The sequence below is a fragment of the Gasterosteus aculeatus genome, chromosome 5, assembly GCF_964276395.1.
Source record: "Gasterosteus aculeatus chromosome 5, fGasAcu3.hap1.1, whole genome shotgun sequence".
NCBI classification, from domain to species: domain Eukaryota; kingdom Metazoa; phylum Chordata; class Actinopteri; order Perciformes; family Gasterosteidae; genus Gasterosteus; species Gasterosteus aculeatus.
In genome coordinates, this window is record NC_135692.1 from 14,234,374 (window position 1) to 14,252,716 (window position 18,343).

At 45.1% G+C, this 18,343-nt stretch overlaps 2 protein-coding genes across 5 annotated transcripts; one reads left to right on the forward strand and one right to left on the reverse strand.

Annotated features, from left to right (window-relative positions):
* The first annotated feature begins 1,763 nt into the window (after window positions 1–1,763).
* On the forward strand, window positions 1,764–12,195 carry atp2a1l (ATPase sarcoplasmic/endoplasmic reticulum Ca2+ transporting 1, like). Of its 4 annotated transcripts, XM_078103571.1 has the most exons (24): window positions 1,764–2,157; window positions 2,967–2,984; window positions 3,281–3,363; window positions 4,381–4,485; window positions 4,933–5,071; window positions 6,065–6,145; window positions 6,243–6,328; window positions 6,440–6,737; window positions 6,833–6,999; window positions 7,090–7,178; window positions 7,262–7,364; window positions 7,455–7,586; window positions 7,728–7,844; window positions 7,929–8,147; window positions 8,307–8,418; window positions 8,506–8,729; window positions 8,857–9,077; window positions 9,184–9,386; window positions 9,472–9,557; window positions 9,633–9,766; window positions 9,869–9,986; window positions 10,115–10,232; window positions 10,529–10,562; window positions 11,538–12,195. In XM_078103571.1, the coding sequence occupies exons 1-23, from the start codon at window positions 2,040–2,042 to the stop codon at window positions 10,531–10,533; spliced, it is 2,976 nt and encodes a 991-aa protein (XP_077959697.1). In that variant the 5' UTR covers window positions 1,764–2,039; the 3' UTR covers window positions 10,534–10,562; window positions 11,538–12,195. The 4 variants fall into 4 exon arrangements, with proteins under 4 accessions (XP_077959697.1, XP_077959698.1, XP_077959696.1 ...); XM_078103572.1 differs by lacking the exon at window positions 11,538–12,195 and having other exon boundaries at window positions 1,805–2,157; window positions 10,529–10,563; XM_078103570.1 differs by lacking the exon at window positions 10,529–10,562 and having other exon boundaries at window positions 1,869–2,157.
* A 5-nt stretch (window positions 12,196–12,200) lies between these two features.
* Window positions 12,201–17,779, reverse strand: sult1st6 (sulfotransferase family 1, cytosolic sulfotransferase 6). Its single transcript, XM_078103598.1, has 8 exons — window positions 17,575–17,779; window positions 16,244–17,414; window positions 15,537–15,665; window positions 14,470–14,567; window positions 14,233–14,359; window positions 13,240–13,334; window positions 12,973–13,153; window positions 12,201–12,531 (listed from the first exon to the last, which is right to left on the reverse strand). Exons 2-8 carry the CDS (start codon window positions 16,428–16,430, stop codon window positions 12,419–12,421), a joined length of 930 nt encoding a protein of 309 aa, XP_077959724.1. The 5' UTR covers window positions 16,431–17,414; window positions 17,575–17,779; the 3' UTR covers window positions 12,201–12,418.
* Between the last annotated feature and the right edge of the window lie 564 nt (window positions 17,780–18,343).

Here is an 18,343-nt window from a genome sequence, read left to right on the forward strand (position 1 = left end):
ATGTTTGTGTTACTTATTTATATGTTTCACGTTTTTTTCTCTATCATGTGTCCGAGGGTCGTTGTGATTAAAAAGGCTGGAGGGAAATCCTCCTTTTCAATGTTTATTTGACTCATTTGTCATTTATTTTCAGTTGACTCTTATATACGCTGACGTCAACCACACATTAATCGCACAAAAGGGGCCTTCACAAACACGTTTTCCATGTATGTAGGCTTGATTGAAAAGCCCTCGTCACACCCTTTTGTTGGCTAGTGAGGAGTCGTGTTAATCCTCACACTATGTTGTTACAAATTATCAATAAATAATTAGACAAATACAAAGATGGGTCATCGAATGGTGAAATTGGCAACATTTGTCAGCTATAAAGTAAAGTATGAAGTATAAGTCTAGTGGTGAACACGGTGTTCTATAAATATGAATTATTGTGATAAGTATGAGCAAAAGAAAAGAAAATGATCATCATTACATCATTCATCAGACACTTCACCCACATGTTATTTGTCATTGCATGCTGGTCAGCGTTTTACCCTTTCTAAAGAAAATCCTCTTTTTGTACAAATAGTTTGACCTGATTGGTTTGAATTGTTTTGACCATCGAGTTCCTGCGTGAGGGCCACCGTCTGTGACACTTTCTATTCCAACGCAAACGTCCCTCAAAGTGGCTTCCAAATGAAATATGACACATTAAAATCAATCATGTAAATACCGTACATCACCGTCCGGCTGACACGGGCAGCTGCCTACATTTCTCTGGAGCGGTTTGACCAAGAATAAACTCTAAAGAATGCAAACATATATGACATACAGTAACTGCTGACGCGCGCATCGAGAGTAAGGCCTCCTAAAAAACCTAAAACCCCCCCAAAAATGATTGATTTAATAATTCGATTTGCAGTGAAAATGGGCCTCGTAGCTTTCCCAGCTGCCCCAGTGTTGGTCCTCCTGGACTTCCTGTCCGCGCCGCGCGGGGGCCTGTTTGCTGCTGTTAAAACAGACGGTAAATCAACACATTTTACATCCAGTTACACTTCACGTGTGCAGGGGTTCAGTGCTGGGAAGCGACCAGCAGAGGCCAACGTGCCTCACGGAGCGCTCGACTGGCGTCTCCCGCAGCCGTCCTCTGCTCATAAAAAAAACGAGAGATAAAACCTGATCCTCCCGTATCTGCAGCTTTTCCTACGCAGTGGCCTGGCGTGACACGCTGGCTGTCCCCTCGGCATTCCTGTCCCCCGAGACCCTCCTCCTCGAATACACAGGCGTATTCTCAGGCCTTATCGTGAGCTGTTGCTCGGCACGACTTGAGTTAAATGGACGTTGTGGATGACGTCGGGGGGGGCAGGAAGTTCATTTTCCCGGGTTTGAACTTTAAACTTCATGTGCTGATTGTGTCTGACTCCCATTCGCCGGGTGGAAAGACCAGCTAATTGCTGTTCTGGATCATTTGTCCAGCGTCTCCGTCCTTTAGTCCCTCTGGCTAAGCCACCTTCCTCAGCAGAAACCAGTTGAGCCATCACTCAATATGCCCCCCCCCCCCCCAATGGAAGCGCTCCTGTCTCGCTCTCTCACCTTCTCCCTTCTTCCTATTCCACTGACCGTGCATGTTCCAAAAACAGATCTCATTTTCCTCCACGGTGTGACGCCCCCCCCCCCCCCCCCCCTCCCTCCTCCAGCCCTGTCCTTTCCCAATCCAAGCCTCGTCCCTGTCCATGTCCACCATCCCGCCTCCCTCAATTGCTCCACCTCGAACCCCCTCCTCTCTCGCGCCCCAACCGTACCCTCACACGCTGGAATTTGGGGGGGCGTGTGCGGGGCGGGGTGTCCACCAATCCCGGGCGGCCTTTGGTGGTATAAAACCCTGGACCTGTATGCAGTTAATCGCTCTTTCTGTCAGTCCAGTACTCCTGAATTGGAGAGTGCCGCAGCTTCTCGGTGAGGGTGGTGGAACAAGGGAACAAAAACTGCAGAGAATAACTGAGAAGTAGAAGAGCCCGGATAAGCACGGCTAGACGGGCGACCCCCTTGTCTGTCCAGAGAGGATGGAGAACGCACACGCAAAGTCCACGGGCGAATGCCTGACGTACTTCGGTGTGAGCGAGGCCACGGGCCTCAGCCCCGAACAGTGCAAGAAGAACCAGGAAAAGTACGGCTTCAATGGTGAGAGATCCGGGGCGTCTGGGTCGGGGGGCGGAGGGGGGGGTGGCAGGATGGGTCGAGGTCACGTAGAGAAAGTTCACACCATATTCGCTGGTGCAGTCTGTGGAGTCCACACAGAGCTGAGAGACGCCCGTTGGGTCGACTTTTGCACGTGGCGCCTTTTTAGACGGGAGTCGCAACAGCTGGTAGAAACGCAGAGACATTGAGAAGCAGAGACTTTGAGGGCTTTCAATAGCTATTTAAAGACAGCCAAAGAAGATGGCTGGAGAGCGAGGGAGACAGGTGACGGCTCCTGGGTGATATATGGTTTCGGGCGTCAACAGGACGGATGGGTAATTTTAGGCCGGGCAGAAAGGGGAGGTCCTTAGATGGCTTGAATGATCCGTGTTATGTTTGCTGATCAATAACCGAGCGCGATGGCAAATGCGACAAGGGAAGACTCGGTAATGCGGTGTTAGATATTCAACTTTGGCTGGTTTTCACGCTGATATTCCTGCTGCCTCGTAACATTTCAGTGAGCTGTCATTAAACGTAATGTTTTATTTTGTTTACATATTTAAAAAGTGAACAGACTCTGAAGTAGGTTTGATTAGGCCGAGGTCAGAATTCAAACCCAATCCAGTCCAACACAGTAGAAAGGCCTTTTCATTTCAGCCATTCATGAAGAATAATTATCTTCTTATACTAAAAAGTATTTTCTCCCAAAGTTTTGATGAAAATGTTTCTTGATGAATCTAACGAAACGTCCCTTTTCCTTTCTCTCCGTCGCCACGACCTTTGCCCTCCTTGATCCTTGTGTCCGACCCCAGAGCTGCCCGCTGAGGAGGGTAAGTGTTGATCCACACACTTTTACAGAACGTGTAGATTAGAAGACACTTGATTCAGACCCAGAGGGGAAGACCGTCATGAATACTCCCAAAAGGGCTGTGATCATAAAGCTGATGACATCACACTCAATGCACCAAACATTTCACAGCCAAACTTACTGAATTTGTACTTCTTCCGAATCCAAGCTTTATGTAAAAGCTTTGCACAGAGATACATTTTGGCATATTTGAGTAATTGCATTCACGTCATGTGCGAAGCGTCCGTTGATTTCTCTCGTTTTGTCGGCCTCGTCCAGGTAAGAGCGTCTGGGAGCTGATCGCTGAGCAGTTTGAGGACCTGCTCGTCAGGATCCTGCTCCTGGCCGCCTGCATCTCTTTTGTAAGTAAACAAGCGCAAACCAGTAAAGCAAAGCTAAACTCTGGACCAATTCCTGAATGTCCGCTTGCTGGATTGATCTAAATATCTAAGGTAGCAACGCACTCCTTGAGACGGTGAATCTACACAAGGTTTCTCTCCGCTTTTATCTGAAGAAAGTAAAGGTGTATTTAAAAAAATATATAAAGATTTATAATAGAAAGGAAGAAAGAATACTTGATATTTGTTGCCACAATACTCTCTGAACCCTCCTACATTATTGACAACCATCAAGAACACAAACTCTTCCTGAAAACACACACACACACACACTTCCCCCCCTTGACCGTCCATGTATTTTTGAGGATGACAACTTGAGAGGAGGGAGACGGATTGCAAGGGTTTGTAGGAGGTGTATTAATCCCCACAGCCAGCTTTCACCCCTTCGGGCAGCTGTCACGATGGCCCTAGAAGGCGAATGTTGAGGAGCCAGTGAGAGATTGGGGTCAGGGGGAAGTATAGGGGGGCCGAGGGGGTGTGGGTGTATTTTAAGAAAGCCCCGAGCTGAGGAGGGAAACTGAATCCTTCGAGGGAAAGGTCAGGCCTGAAGGAAGGAACGAAAGGGCCCCCGCAGAGAGAGGGCTGCAGTCAGAAAGGGGGGGGGCGAGGAGTCCTGGGACATGGGGGCACAATTACCTAATCACATTACGACACACACACATATGTCATCTAATGAACATTAGGAGAGAAAGGAAATGATTAAGAATGATTAAGAATTGACACTGTTGCAGGTGGATGTATATCCACATGCTAAATGCTCACTAAACTAGAAACGCTCTTCCCTCCTCAACATGGACCCTTACTGTTCAGACTTTAAACATGACATACGAGGGTATAAAGCAATGAGGAATCTTTTCATTTTCAGGACAATCCCAGCGTTTACGGTGTTGACCGTCCGTTCAAAATGAACCCCAGACAGAGTGGAAGAACGCTGCCGCGTCACGTCAACATTGATCTACTTTTTGGCCTCTCTGACCTCAGGTGCTGGCCTGGTTCGAGGAAGGCGAAGAGACCGTCACCGCCTTTGTGGAACCCTTCGTCATCCTTCTTATCCTCATCGCCAACGCCATCGTTGGCGTGTGGCAGGTCAGTGATGAGGCCCGACGTGTCGAGCGGTTTCAGCCTTGTTCTTCCACCTGGGGGAGGTTGCTCAACTGCAACATCTTGTGTTTGCTGTGATTACGGAAAGTAAATGGAGCTGAACAAGATTAACTTTGAATAGAGAAGAATAATATGATATGACACTTGGTAACTTAAGAGGCGGTGAGAAACATCCGATCAAGGATCTGACCTTCTCGCGTGTCATCAGTAGGTTGCGTATCGGTGTTCGGTGTCGGTTCGTAAAGCATGCTCGAGGACATTGAGGACTCATACCAACAAGAGCATGGGTCACATTTCCGTATAAACAGGCGCGTGGACACACATCATTTTGTCCGTGCTTGTAAAGCTGTGGCTCAAAATGCCTGAATGTGAAATTTAGCTCGCTTGTGGTTTCCTCTTTAAAGGACTTTCCTTTGTGTGCGTGTTCCACAGGAGCGTAACGCTGAAGACGCCATCGAGGCTCTCAAAGAGTACGAGCCCGAGATGGGCAAGGTTTACCGTTCTGACAGAAAGAGTGTGCAGATGATCAAGGCCAGGCAAATTGTCCCCGGAGACATCGTGGAGGTGTCAGGTAAGACGCGCCAGGATTCTTCTTCGTTTTTTTTTGTGGGCGGAACATTGTAAACGGAACAAGATGAGCAGGATCGCACACATGTCTTTCCTAACGATAAGAGTAGAGACACAGAGGATTAGCGTGTGTGTGTGTGTGTGTGTGTGTGTGTGTGTGTGTGTGTCTTTTTAAGGCGACATGAGATCTGTGGAAACATGCTGACTGAAGGAAAGCAAAATCACAAGTATAAATATCCTTACTGGCGCGTGTCTTCCCCCCTCGCTGCCACTGACTCGCGTTTCCGTTTGTTTGTTTATCGGAGGACACCTGTTGCCCCCCCCCCGCCCCCCCCCCACCATGCGGGGTTCATTCTTAATGGGTTAAGGAAAGTTTGGAGACTGCCGCATTATGAATTTCATTTAAGTATAGAAAGCAACTCATAGCATTTGGCTTTAACTTTTTAGAACAATGTTTACCGTAATGTTGCTAAAACGGCAGAAATAATCTGACTTTTCATTTCATATTCAAGGAAAACAGTTAAAGGTTCATGAATAAACTTTGTCAATGTCATTCTGTTTAGAAATGTAAGCATTTGGAAAGCAATGTCTGCTGTCTTTAGAAACGTTTAACATTATCAACATATCGTTAACATCAAAATCCGATTCATATGCATAAGGTTTACTACTGTCATTGGATGCATATCACGGTTTTGGTGTGGACTTATGGAAAATAAATGGCGAACACTCTCTTTAACACACAATCTTATCACTATTCTGCATAAGCCTATTGATGATGTAATTATAGGCAACTATTATAATTATATATAATAAAATAATAATATTATAATAACACTTAAATGTTCAACTGTTGTCAAACATATTTACACTCACTGTGAGTCTAATTTAAATAAAACATATATTGAAGCATTCTATCTCAAATCGGTAAAACGAACAAGAATGATTTTAATGATGAGGATTTCATTGCTAATGACGACTTCTCTGTGATTCCCAACAGTTGGAGACAAAGTCCCCGCTGACATCAGGCTTGTGTGCATCAAGTCCACCACCCTGCGTGTCGACCAGTCCATCCTTACCGGTAAGGTGCCATTAAAAACCTTAAATCGGCCGCTAGGCGTCTCCCTGTCTCAACTCCATCGGTGGTTTTGAATGAACGTTCCGTTTTTCTCTCTCAGGTGAGTCCGTCAGTGTGATCAAGCACACGGATGCTGTTCCCGACATGAGGGCTGTCAACCAGGACAAGAAGAACATGCTTTTCTCTGTAAGTGCCTTTACTGATACGTATATGTTTGATCTACAAGCCTTTCTTCCCCCATTTTAGTCAGCATCACCTGTTTGATTTCCTACACGTCTCTGCTCGTCTCCTCTTTAGGGCACTAACATCGCTGCCGGCAAGGCCATCGGAGTTGTTGTGGCCACCGGAGTCTCCACCGAGATCGGCAAGATCCGCGACCAGATGGCCGCCACCGAGCAGGAGAAGACTCCTCTGCAGGCCAAGCTGGACGAGTTCGGCGAGCAGCTGTCCAAGGTCATCTCCCTGATTTGCGTCGCCGTCTGGGCCATCAACATCGGCCACTTCAACGACCCCGTCCACGGAGGCTCATGGATCCGCGGGGCCGTCTACTACTTCAAGATCGCCGTCGCTCTGGCCGTGGCTGCCATCCCCGAGGGTGAGGGAACCAGAAAGGCACAGTCTAAGTCAAGGTGTGTGTTCCGCCGCCGCGTGTTCATTGTGTCACTCACTCTTCCCGCCGACGTTCGTCAGGTCTGCCCGCCGTCATCACCACCTGCCTGGCTCTCGGTACCCGCCGTATGGCAAAGAAGAACGCCATCGTCAGAAGCCTGCCCTCTGTGGAGACCCTGGGCTGCACCTCCGTCATCTGCTCCGACAAGACCGGCACCCTCACCACCAACCAGATGTGTGTGACCAAGGTGGGTGAAGCATTCGTCGGACTCGCGAAGGAAATGGTGTCGCCAAAAGTTCTGACACAGTTGTGACTTTCTTTTTGTCCTCCGCCACAGATGTTCATCGTCAAGGGCGCCGATGGCGACCATGTCAGCCTTGACGCCTTTGATATTTCTGGCTCCAAGTACACCCCCGAGGGCGAGGTGTAAGTTGGTTTTCAGTATTCGAACATAAAAGTGCCCACGAACCGTCACCTCATTTGTTTCTAATTCTCTCTGTGTCTTTCAGGACCCAGGGAGGTTCCAAGGTCAACTGCAGCGCGCACGACGGGCTCGTTGAGCTGGCGACCATCTGCGCCCTCTGCAACGACTCCTCTCTGGACTACAACGAGGTAAAGTCATGCACTGTGTTTCCGCTACACTGACACCACACTACCTTCCATAGGTCAACCAACAATCTCCATCTCGCTCCTTTCCTCCAGTCCAAGAAGATCTATGAGAAGGTCGGTGAGGCTACTGAGACTGCCCTGTCCTGCCTGGTTGAGAAGATGAACGTGTTCAACAGCAACGTGAAGAACCTGTCCAAGATCGAGAGAGCCAACGCCTGCTGCACTGTAAATCTCCTCTTGCCATTGTTTTCAATTTGGGATTCATTTATACAGCTGACTTCCAGTGAAAATTTTTGATCAGTTAAAATTCTCTAACTAAGGCCGATCTGACAGCATATCTAATAAAAACAACCTCTCATCCAACAGGTGGTGAAGCAGCTCATGAATAAGAACGTCACTCTGGAGTTCTCCCGTGACAGGAAGTCCATGTCCGTGTACTGCACCCCCACCAAGGGCGACGGTGGCGCCAAGATGTTTGTGAAGGCAAGTTTCTTCTCTTTTTGTTTTCTGTTACACATCTTTGGCATTTTGACAATACGCCAAATGATCATTTTGTTTCCTCCTCAGGGTGCCCCCGAGGGTGTGATTGACAGGTGCGCGTATGTGCGCGTTGGCACCAACCGCGTTCCCCTGACCAACGCCATCAAGGAGAAGATCTTGACAGTCATCAGGGAGTGGGGTACCGGCCGTGATACCCTGCGTTGCCTGGCCCTGGCCACCCGTGACAGCCCCCTGAGGATGGATGAGATGGTCCTGGAGGACTCCACCAAGTTCGCCGATTATGAGGTGAGAAGTGAAACACGTGTGTGGATTTGTGCTGGGCAACAATAACAACAATTAATTGCGATTAATCGCACAGGAGTAGTTACGTTTTTTCTTCTAAATCTCAAGTTTAAGTATTAATGTTCATCGTATTCTGACTCCTTTTCAAACCTCTCTCCTCAGACTGACCTGACCTTCGTTGGCTGTGTTGGTATGCTGGATCCCCCTCGCAAGGAGGTCTGTGGCTCCATCGAGTTGTGCAGGGCTGCTGGAATCCGTGTCATCATGATCACCGGTTAGTATCATGTGGTGGATTTTCACTTTAATTTCATAAATCCACTGCACCGCCTCTCCCTCAAACTTCTCCTCCTCTAAACCGCAGGTGACAACAAGGGAACCGCTATCGCCATCTGCCGTCGTATTGGCATCTTCAAAGAGGATGAGGATGTTGAGAACAAAGCCTACACCGGACGCGAGTTTGACGACCTGCCCTCCCATGAACAGCCCCAGGCCGTGATCAGGGCCAGCTGCTTTGCCCGTGTCGAGCCGTCCCACAAATCCAAGATTGTGGAGTTCCTGCAGGGTCATGATGACATCACTGCTATGGTGAGAGCCTGCCGGCGTGACATGCGTACCAGCGCCGAGCGCGTTTTCGGCCGTCCTGTTCGTCCCAATGGGGATGAGTGTAGTTTGACAGCAGTTTAACGGATGCTTCCCCTCCTCCCCATTCCAGACTGGTGATGGTGTGAACGATGCCCCTGCCCTGAAGAAGGCCGAGATCGGCATCGCCATGGGCTCTGGCACTGCCGTTGCCAAGTCTGCCTCTGAGATGGTCCTGGCTGACGACAACTTCGCTTCCATCGTGGCTGCTGTTGAGGAGGGCAGAGCCATCTACAACAACATGAAGCAGTTCATCCGCTACCTCATCTCCTCCAACGTCGGTGAGGTCGTCTGGTGAGTGGTTTGCTCGACGTTTGGTGCACTCCGGACCGGACAGCTCCAGCCGCCCTTCTCAAACCCTCGGGCCCGTCCTTGTCGTGTCCTTGTCTCACTCTCTCAGTATCTTCCTGACCGCCGCTCTGGGTCTGCCCGAAGCTCTGATCCCCGTCCAGCTGCTGTGGGTCAACCTGGTTACTGACGGTCTGCCCGCCACCGCTCTGGGCTTCAACCCCCCCGACCTGGACATCATGGGCAAACCCCCACGTTCCCCCAAGGAGCCCCTGATCTCTGGCTGGCTGTTCTTCAGATACATGGCTATTGGTGGTGAGTAGGACTTTGGACGTCATGTTTGTGTGAAATGCAGGAGAAGCTCTTCTCCTCCACCAACGCCGCCTTGTTTCTCTAACAGCATACGTCGGCGCTGCCACTGTTGGTGGTGCTGCCTATTGGTTCATCTATGACCCAACTGGCCCCGGTGTCTCCTACTACCAGCTTGTGAGTCTCTTTCATTGTGCCTCTAACGCACTGACGCAGGAACACACTTAATGACCCGACCTCTCCTCTGTGCAGTCCCACTTCATGCAGTGCCACGATGAGAACGAGGACTTTGCCGGTTATGAATGTGACATCTTCGAGGCTTCTACTCCCATGACCATGGCCCTGTCTGTGCTGGTCACCATTGAGATGTGCAACGCTCTCAACAGGTAATACCTCACACGTGGTGATGATGAGGATGATGATGATGATGACGTTTCTTTTCAGGTACCATTTGTTTTATATAACTTATATCTTTTTTTCTTTTCAAGCTTGTCTGAGAACCAGTCTCTGATTCGCATGCCCCCATGGAGCAACTTCTGGCTGCTGTCTGCCATGACCCTCTCCATGTCCCTTCACTTCATGATCATCTATGTTGACCCTCTGCCCGTAAGTTAGACGCTGGTGCTCTCCACAGATTCATTGGACCACGTCGAAGTATCGTGAGGATTGGTATTTGTCGTGGATGCTCTCCGCTGTAGTTTCTCGGCCGTTCTGATTCCCCTCTTTCCATCCAGATGGTCTTCAAGTTGACCCATTTGAACGTTGACCAGTGGATGGTCGTCCTGAAGCTTTCCTTCCCCGTCATCCTCATTGATGAGGTGCTGAAGTTCGTGGCCCGCAACTACGTTGAATGTAAGTAGCCTCACATTTCTCTACACTCACTTATATTAAATATATAATTTATAAAACTACCTTATTTTGTAAAATAACTAATATTTTTAATTATTAAATAACTATGCTCATCATTCATTAATATTAAAAAAAAAAAGTATTGTGTATGTGCAATTCTTTTTAATCGCTCTGCTATCATCTAATTATATCAACTCTTCATCTACAAATTCATCATACGTTTAATACTGTCTGTTTTAATCTGCCTAATTCCATCCCTCCCTCATCATTAACTCACCTAACCCCTTGTTGCTTTCCAGACTAAATTCAGTCAACCCACCACCTTTAGCCAAGGTATTCCACAGCTTGACCTGCTACTGGTTATCTCCGTGTATCTGCAGTGCACGTTTGTGTATTTCTGTTTTGTCGCGTACGCCGTTGCTCTCATGCAAACCGCTCCTCAGCGACGTCTTCTTTTTGAATCATGATGTTCATATAGATGTGGAACAACGGCCTTTCTTACTCACGAAATGACACAATTAGTAAAAACAACTGTAGTTAAATTGACATGGTTGACAAGATGACTCGTCTTTCTGTATCTGATGTCTGTGTTTAGCTAGAAGTTGAGTTCCAGTGTTACAGCTTGTTTGTATCTATGCGTCTGTATGTAAGAGTGACCAATGCCCGTTGTTATGGTTTGCACCCCACAAGCCTTTGGTAACACTTTATTCCAAAAGGATTTATAAATATATAATTAATAGCTTATAACACACTATAACATATCTGCAAACAGAGGTAAGGTCTTTTAAAGTTGTATTGTTGAATTCAATACTAGATTTAACCCAGGATGCTTGTGTATAAGCAGATGAATACTGGCATTATAATATTACACTGTTGTAAAGACATTATTTTTCTTAATAGGAAAATATATACCCGTTGATTATAATCTTACAAACACAAAGAATAATTTTAACTACATCATAATGTGTTATATAGTTTCTTATATGTTAACATACTGCTTATACATCATAAATTGGGTGTTACCAAACCTTTTGTGAAATATTTTGTATGCGATTGACATGCTTTTTGTGCATAATGAAAGACTGCTGCTTTGAAAGACACACTTTTCTGAAGTGAGGGGTAAGGTCATAGATGACGTCACTCTTCCTTAGATTAGTTGGATGTTGGGTTTCTTCCTGGGACTTTGACTCGTTTGTTTGCCAAGACTGTTGTCGTGTTGTTTCATTCGATTTGTTTTCCAATGTTGAAATAACGTCATGTATCCAAAAACCACTTCCCTATCTGATTCATGTATTCTCTCTTTACCAGGTACAGAAGCTAGATAGAGATGTAGAAGAAGATCTTAAGGGTTGGAGAGAAAGAGGAGGGAGAGAGAAGAAGATCAAAACCAAAGAGGGGAGCCATAGTGAACCAACCATTAGAAGAAAGACGAGAAAATACAGGAAAACTTAAAAAAAAACAATAAAACCTGTCAAAAAAAATCTACACAAACATAGCCTTCATTTCAAGGGAGGAGATTTGACTCAACCGAAAGGAAGTACCCATGGCGCAGTATTCAAATATTTAAAATTTTATTCTCAGAAAAAAAAGTATGTATTGAAAGTGATTTTTTTTTGTTAAACTTGGATATTCTCAGCTGTTGTGTTTCTGTGTCCTCTGTCCATTTTCATATGATTGACTTTCCAGCTCATTTCTTTTATTCTAGTCCTTCGTTGCTCGTGTCTCGTGCAGCCTCCCTCCTTTGGCTGGGCTTTGTACAGTGTGCTGTAGGGTTGCAAAATGACTTCATATGGGCAGAAAAGCCACGCGCCTCCGGGCGCCAGCACTCTACGGGCTCCATGCGTTCAGCTGACTCCGTTGGAGGTCTCGTGACGTCAAAAATGGGCACGTCCACTTAGTCACAACACTTGTGGTCTTATATATTGTTTACGTGATAAGCTGCAATAAAATGATGATTTCCAACTCATGTGCTTGTATTGTGGAGAGCATTTTTTATTGATCCTTAAAATACCCATACAGAGGATTTCCTTTCTATCTGCACGGCAGGCGGCACAGGGTCTCACATAAGCAAGCTCAAACAAATCTTTTGTTTTGGTATCTAGCTTCTGACAGGATCTCTGCCTTTTGACTGCTGCACAGTGTCAAATATGTCTTTGGTTTGAAGAGTTTGGGGGAAAAAAACAATTCCGTTAGATAAGGTCTCTAAATGGTATGTTGACCCCCTTCATCTGCTTTTCATAATCTTCATCAAACATCTTGGATTGCTCGGGTGTAAAATGGTTTCTCCAATCACCTACTTCACCTGTTAAAGACACGAGATGCGAGGTGTTAGATACACGAATCAGACATTATTCATGCTGTAGGTGGAAAGAAATATCAGTGGAAAATATCCAGCGCTGATGCCTTTAAATTGTCCAAAACTTAAAGAAACTTTGACTATTAGACTACAGGAAGAAGACAAACATGGCTGATTAACCGATCAATTAATCAACAGATGCTTTAAGCTATATTGAGCATATATTTTCGTATTCTATGGAAAAGAAGAAAAAAACAAGCAATAGCAAGAAACCCTGGAGCCTCTAGGCGGCACCACAGTACCGTTCTGAGTCGATGAGATGCAACACAATGACACGATTTCCTCCTCTGTGTGGCGCTGCTGTTCGTTTGTCCGGAACTGGTACATTTCCAGCTCTTTTTTTTCTGTTTGAATTACTTTAAATTAGGATCTTGCTTGTGGACGCACCTTTTCTCATGAAGGGAGAGATGGACTGATCAAAAACCGGCGGCGGGACGCAGGAGTAGTTGGTCATCGGGTTCTCCTTCATGTTCTTGAAGGACGTGAGCTCCACAATCCGGCTGATGACCTCATCAGAGACGGACAGGTCCAGGTACCTCATGATGCGCTCCACCTCACGCCGAGGATTCTGGGAGGATGGGGGGGGTTAAAGAAAAGGGTAAGAGGATGTTGTGCGGCATGGTCGGTGATACTGAATCTGTTTATTCTCTGCACCTCTTTCATGTCCTCATAGAAAAGGTAAAGAATGTTCCTCTTCTCTCTCTCCGCCCAGTAACCTTTGACATGGTCGTACCAGGAGCCCCACGACACTGCAGAGACACAAGTGCTTCATGTCTTCCACGCACCAGTACTCCCAGTTTAAAGGGTTACTTCAGTTAGGATAGTGTTAATAAATGTACTTATCATTATAGATCAACTATAGTTTATTGATTTTGGGGTTAAAAAGTTGTGGAAAATCCCTGTTTTGTGAGCTCATTAATCACTGCTGAACAGTTAATCCACTCACCTTTTGGGAAAAGGGCTGCAGGGAATCTGGACCAAAGTCCATTTATTAAAAAAACTGAATGTATTAAAAGGTTTCTAAAAGGCATAATTAACTTTTAATTACAACACCTACATTTTTACAGAAGATCCAAAGATTAAAGAGCTGAAGAAGCACAATGTGTGCAGCAGGTTTAAAACCAGATTAAGAGATTTCTCACAATCGAGAAACCCAACTGAGTTTATTATTTGTGTCTCGCCACTGTTGTGTAAGGCGTCTGCAAACTTTGTTAACTTTTCCAAATTCCAATGGGTCCCAAAAGAACATTTAAAATGCGGCTACAAAGTAGCAGGCAGTGGTTTGCCAGCAATCGGACACCAAAGCAGAGAGTAATTATAAAATGAGACCAAATTATCTTCAGTCTGCAGCCTCGCAGGGCGCTGCTACTCCCGTCGTGGCCACTGAGGCCTGATAAGTGTCTCACAGGGAAAACCCCCGACCTTAGGAAACCTTTTGTAAGGTTTCATGGTATTCCGAAGTCACCAGACACGTTGACATTCCTAAATGTGTTCAAATAGCCCTCATGGCTGCAGTGGGTAAATGTACAAGTGTGGCGGTTATTTCTCAACTCAGCTCAAATCTCTGTGCAAACAGAGAGAAAAAAAAGAAAAAACAGTTTGAACCAATGAAAGAGGACACGCAGGAATGTGATTTAATCTACTTACACTCTCCATGCATGAACTTGGAGATGTAGCCCTCCCAGGGCCCCGGCTCCGGCTGGGTCATATTCATACAGTCAAAGTGGAAGTAGCTGACCAGGTTGTCTTTGGCGTTGCGTGACACGTAGATAACCTTCACACGCAACGAGTCACATCAAAGGGGATTTACAACTTAATGAGGTGGTTTCATGTTCGTATTGTTGAAGATTTACTGCATTCATGTGCACCTCGTCAGGATTTTACCTTGCACTTGTTCTCCCAAAATCCTGTCGGCACCAACTGAAAAGGAAGATGTGTCTTGATGATCCTTGGAGGATCCATGTTTTTCAGATAATCAAGACCTGAGAAAAACAAAACGTACATATGAAAGTTTAAACACACTTGTTACGCACTCAGATCCCAGACCCACAGAGATAACGACCTTGACATTGACTTAAAGCGGGAACAACATTAGTTACTCATTCGCCTTAGAACAAATAGCGGTTAAAGCGAGACGATGCTATTCAAAACCTTCTGTTGACACAAAATAGGACAAGACGCGGGGCGCGTTTGTATGGAATGCCGTTTTAGTCAAAATTAAATAAATGAATAAATACATCAATACATGAAATATGCATTTGAAATACATCATGAAATAAGTAAATGAGGCAATAAATAAATAAATATTATATACATTTAATTATTTCATGGTACCTTTATTTCATAATGCCACTTTTAATTTATGGTACTTTTATTTCATAATGCCACTTTTCATTTATGGTACTATTATTTCATAATGCCACTTTTCATTTCATGATAGTTTTATTTCATAATGCCACTTTTCATTTCCAGAGTCTTTTATTTCATAATGCCGTTTTACATTTCACGTTCTTATATGAAATAAATTTGAAATAAAAGACTCTGGAAATGAAAAGTGGCATTATGAAATAAAAGTACCATGAAATGAAAAGTGGCATTATGAAATAATAGTACCATGAAATAATTAAATGTATTTAATATTTATGTATTTATTGCCTCATTTATTTATTTCATGATGTAATTCAAATGCATATTTCATGTATTTATTCATTTATTTAATTTTGACTAAAACGGCATTCCATACGTTTGCTGCTTCGGTGGTCAAATGCAGTGTTTTCATGGTGTAGAAACATGTTTGCATTGAATGCAGTCACAGACAGGAACTAAAGAACGGAAGGGAGCACCCACATTCAGACATGCCGAAAGGACCCACAGCTGGCAGGTGAGACCAAGACGGTCAGCTGGCTGCGTCGATGGCACAGGTTCAAACACGGTAAGCTGAATACACACACCTGAGGGGATGGGAGGTGGGGAGAATATCTCCAGGAAAGGACTGCGGACGGGGGTCGGGGCTCGTTTGCAGGCCTCAGCGTCTCCATTGTGAAGAAGCAGGTCGACTATCTCCTGCGTCCACGTGGTCCCTTGTGTCCCCAAAACATCAAATTGAGACTGTGTTTAATAAATAAGGTTATTTGCACTTTTTGAACAAAACCGGTGTGAGGAAAAATCCCATTTTACAGACACCAAAGTAATCATATGACTCGAGTGAAAATAGAGAAAACAAAGAAAGCTTTGGCTCAAGTCCGCCTGGGGGCTTTTGTGATGCAGTATGAATACATGTGACCATTTTACACACATTTCCACCTTGAAAGATGCACATAAATTAGGATTTTAAGTAATTTTGGTTCCTATTTATTACTTTTCTGAAGAAATCCACCTCAATAGGAATGTTAACCCTGAGGAATGGCTGCAGGTTTGCTTAAAATCATTTAGTTGTTGTACATTGTCTTCTGTACTTGACAACACTATGAAAGTACTCCATTGTGTTTAACCCATTGTCCTCTCTTAAATGGACGACTAGAGCTATAAAGCTTCAGGATATTCAAACACTCAACAAACAGTCAAGCTTGTTAACATTTCACCTTAGCTGCCAAATCACTAATAATACACCAAATATCACAAAGAACTGCCCTGTCCACCTAGACCAGAACTAAAGTACCTGCTTTGGGGTAGGTGGCGATCAGGAGGTCCGCGGGGTCGGGACAGAAAGACCAGACGGAGTCCCAATTGTTGGCGATGCTGCACATGAGCGGAACTCCTCTGACCGGGATGAGAGGGAAGCGAGAAATGGAGCCGCTTGCCCTCAGAATGGCTTCGCTGAAGGACAGCTCTTCTTCCCCCGACATGACGGACGCGGTCGGAAGTCGAGTCAGTCGAGGAGACCGAGCGCCAGGAGCCCACGTCGTTTTAATGGAACAACGGGTGCGGTCGGTGCCTCCTCCCGTCTTCAGAGTGCCCGAGCTCCAATTGTCTGCAAATCTCTATTTGCTTGATTAGTATTTAATGAAGCGGTTTGTTCCTTTTGATGCCTTCTGGTCTCCAGCCGCGATCCTCTCCAACATCTAAATGAAGGAGGCCCCAGCTGGAAGTGCTTTAGTCATATGAGATGTGTTTCCTTTTGCCCTCTTTCTATCTTTGCAACCTGGCTGGGTGCTCGTACCCGGTTCTCCTCTGTCTGCGCTCACTGCAACTTTCACAGGCAAGCCTATAAGCGCCCTTACGTAACATTCCCAGTTACGTACGAATTCCACTTTTTCAGAGCATATCTAAATGGCTTGTTCTGTAATGTGATCCGGGGACGAGGGAGGATCTTAGAAAAGCCCTAAAGAACACAAGGAGGCCGACTGCAGCCACACACAAGGAGTACAAAAGACTGTTTGAACAACAACACTCATGAAGCTGGAATTTGTGTCAGCGTTTGCAAAAAAAAAAAAAAATGTAAGAGACACGTTTAAAGTTTCCAGCTAAAAAAACAACCTTTGGACGCAAACTTTTACAGCGCTACCAAAAAAAATAAATCCAAGGCCGAACAAGTAGCTTGACAGAGGTCGGCCCTTATCATTCAAATAGTTCCTTAAAGCAAAGTTTGGTAACACAAAGCAACAATGTTGAATCTTGTCTTTTTAAAAGCAGAAACTCAAACACACTTTTGCACTTAATTAAATGAAAACTGTGGGTGTACGTTACTGTAACAATAAAGACAGTTAACAATGAAATGATTACAACACGGATACTCTTTGCAGGGGAGTGCGTACAATACAATAACTTTGTTTGTCATGTACACATCCTCTGAATCCGATCGCAGCGTAGATTAGTGGACACAGCTGGAGCTGCAGACAGGAAGGACAATAAGAGAGACAACAGAGGGAAAAACAGAAGGGTCTCACGCTGGGATTTTTCCAAAGACACACAAATACAAGTTGTTTTAGAAGCTAAAACGTGACGTTCACACACACACACACACACACACACACACACACATCAGTTTACCAGCTTTCACTAGTTGGTTGATTTGGTGTCTCCTTTGCAATCTCACTGTCCGGACAAAACAAACAGGGGGCCGATGTTGCAAAACCACAAGTCTGCGTGGATTTGGGACTAATATCTATCCCTTTTTAAGTTGCTCTGATGCCAAATCCTAGTAGTTCTGTTCCCTAATGACGAGTTACTCTTTCTTTAGATTTCATACAAATATGAGGACACGTTAGCAGAGGCAACTTGCTTGTGATTGGCTGAAACGGTGAGAGGATGGCGACGTCAGCGGCATGACAAGTTGTTAGTGGGGAAATAGGGCATAAAATACATATGTCCTTTTTTACTTTTAATTAATATTGAACGCTTTAGGCTTTTATACGCAATAATAAAAAAAGTAACCAGACAGGCATCATATATACAAAGATCCATAATAACAGCTAACACCGGTTCCGCTGCTGTGAGGGCATGCCCTCTGTGAATCTTTTACAGAGTCAGGATGATCTGTTCTTTTCAGGTAATAATTAAAGACCTTGGAGATAGCAGCACACAACAAATATATGTGGAAAAGTTCTTATTGCCTTAACTTTTATGTTCTCTTGTTTGATTTGTTGGACATATTATCTTTATTTAGTGACAGATGTTCACCTTCGGACAGCCGGTATTTGGTTTACACCTCTTTTTAAAAGATTAGATCAAAGCAGATTCAAGAATTCAAGAAAGTCGCCCCATGTGAGGCCAAAATTACATTACATTACATTACATGTCATTTAGCTGACGCTTTTAT

Coding starts and splice junctions, on each gene's coding strand:
- atp2a1l (XM_078103569.1), top strand. CDS start 2,040: ATGGAGAACGCACACGCAAAGTCCACGGGCGAATGCCTGACGTACTTC. Junction 7,587..7,727: donor GAGCCAACGCCTGCTGCACT/GTAAATCTCCTC, acceptor CTCATCCAACAG/GTGGTGAAGCAGCTCATGAA. Junction 8,148..8,306: donor CCAAGTTCGCCGATTATGAG/GTGAGAAGTGAA, acceptor CTCTCTCCTCAG/ACTGACCTGACCTTCGTTGG.
- sult1st6 (XM_078103598.1), bottom strand. CDS start 16,430: ATGTCGGGGGAAGAAGAGCTGTCCTTCAGCGAAGCCATTCTGAGGGCA. Junction 14,568..15,536: donor CCCACCTCCCATCCCCTCAG/GTGTGTGTATTC, acceptor TGTTTTTCTCAG/GTCTTGATTATCTGAAAAAC. Junction 12,532..12,972: donor CTCTCCCTTCATGAGAAAAG/GTGCGTCCACAA, acceptor TGTCTTTAACAG/GTGAAGTAGGTGATTGGAGA.